This window comes from Emiliania huxleyi (assembly GCF_000372725.1).
Source record: "Emiliania huxleyi CCMP1516 chromosome Unknown EMIHUscaffold_1773, whole genome shotgun sequence".
Lineage (NCBI taxonomy): Eukaryota > Haptophyta > Isochrysidales > Noelaerhabdaceae > Emiliania > Emiliania huxleyi.
This window is the reverse complement of record NW_005200810.1, coordinates 4,254-5,668: the sequence shown is the minus strand read 5'-3', so window position 1 is coordinate 5,668 and position 1,415 is coordinate 4,254. Positions and strand designations below refer to the sequence as shown.

General features: G+C 63.8%; 1 protein-coding gene across 1 annotated transcript; it reads right to left on the bottom strand.

Moving 5' to 3' along the window:
* Positions 1-98: 98 nt before the first annotated feature.
* EMIHUDRAFT_253562 (hypothetical protein) lies at positions 99-782 on the bottom strand (the record flags this gene model as incomplete). Its single annotated transcript, XM_005783718.1, has 2 exons — positions 99-502; positions 574-782. Coding segments are annotated over 2 exons (613 nt in total), but the record flags the coding sequence as incomplete, so codon positions are not given.
* Between the last annotated feature and the right edge of the window lie 633 nt (positions 783-1,415).

Sequence of the window (1,415 nt, the reverse complement as noted above, 5' to 3'; positions counted from 1 at the left end):
ACGGCGCCTGGTGGGCGGCGAAGCAAGCACCGTGAAAGGAGAGGTGCTGTGGGCGGCGGGGGCGGGTTCCAGCTCGCAGAGGGAAGCGCGAGGCGCACCCTCAGGCTCGGTCGCGAGGACCTGCAGCAGGGTCGCCTTGATCCGGTTGGTGTTGGCGGCGCCGAGCTTGCGCCAGTGCGACCCGATGCGACGGCGCAGCAGCACCGCCGCCAGCTGCCGGACGTGGGCGGCTTGAGACTGGGTGAGGCGGGTCAGCAGGTCGAGCATAAAGGCAGGCGTGCTGAGCGCCGGCGTGAGGGCCTCCTCGGCCTGCCGGATCTGCTCGGGGTCGCCCTGAACCATCTGCGAGAGCAGCGACTCGAGCTGCGCGGACGGCATCAGCCCGCCGCCGAGGTCGAGCGACGTCGACATCCCGGCTGCTGCGAGTATCGCCTTCTGGCTGGTGGCCTCGTAGCTGGCGAGAACAGACCACGCCTCACTTTCACAGCCTACCGTCGGGTCTCTATTTTAAGATGAGGTAAACAGCAATAGATCCGGGTGTAGTGCCGGATCAGTTCCTGGAGCCAGGGGGACCGATTCGCGCTTGCCAAGGGACCAATTGCTGGAAGCCCGCGCAGCCTGCGCTCCGGCCGGCAGAGGGCTTGCGACCCGTGGCAGGGTGACAGCCCGCCGGTGGGCGAGCCAAACTCTGGCGGAGGCAGCCCGCTAAGCCCCAGGCGCCCCTCGAACCGGAGGGTGGTCTGCCGCCGCTGCGCGTTGGGCGCGCAGAGGGCGGGAGACATCAGCTTCGCGCCACAGGTGACCTGGGGGACCGATTCTCGGCAAGTTGGCAGGACGGGCACTGTGAAGGATCGATTGCTGTACAACGAGGGACCAATTCCGTGAGGGCTGGGTATCGATTAGGCCGCTTGAGGGCCGGATCTATTGCTGTTTACCTCATCTTAAAATAGAGACCCGACGGTAGTTATTGAGAAGAAAATACCTCCGATGGCGCTGTGCGCTGGCCTGTGAGAGGTTGAGGTGCGAGCCCTGGAGGCCCTGGGGATGGGGGGGGACTACCCGCGGGCCTAGAAGGCCCGCGCGCAGGGGGGTGGGCATTGAGACCGGTCGGTCATGAATGAGTGCGCGACACGCATGTTAGAGTTGTTTGGTATTGCTAAAAATCTCTCTCTCTCTCTCGCATGTTGTTCACAGGGGGGGATCGTCTGGAAAGCCCCCGGCGAGGGCTTGTGCTGTGAATAGCAGGACTGGTCTGTACTCGCCAGGCCTCGTAGGCTCGGTCTCGTAGAAAAAAGAAATAAAAATCCGCGGGGAGGACGGCACGCCGCCACCACACAGGGATTTTAAGGAGAGGGGTGTGATACGCTAGCCATATCCCACCCTCGGGCGTCTACCACTTCCTATCTCTCTTCGCA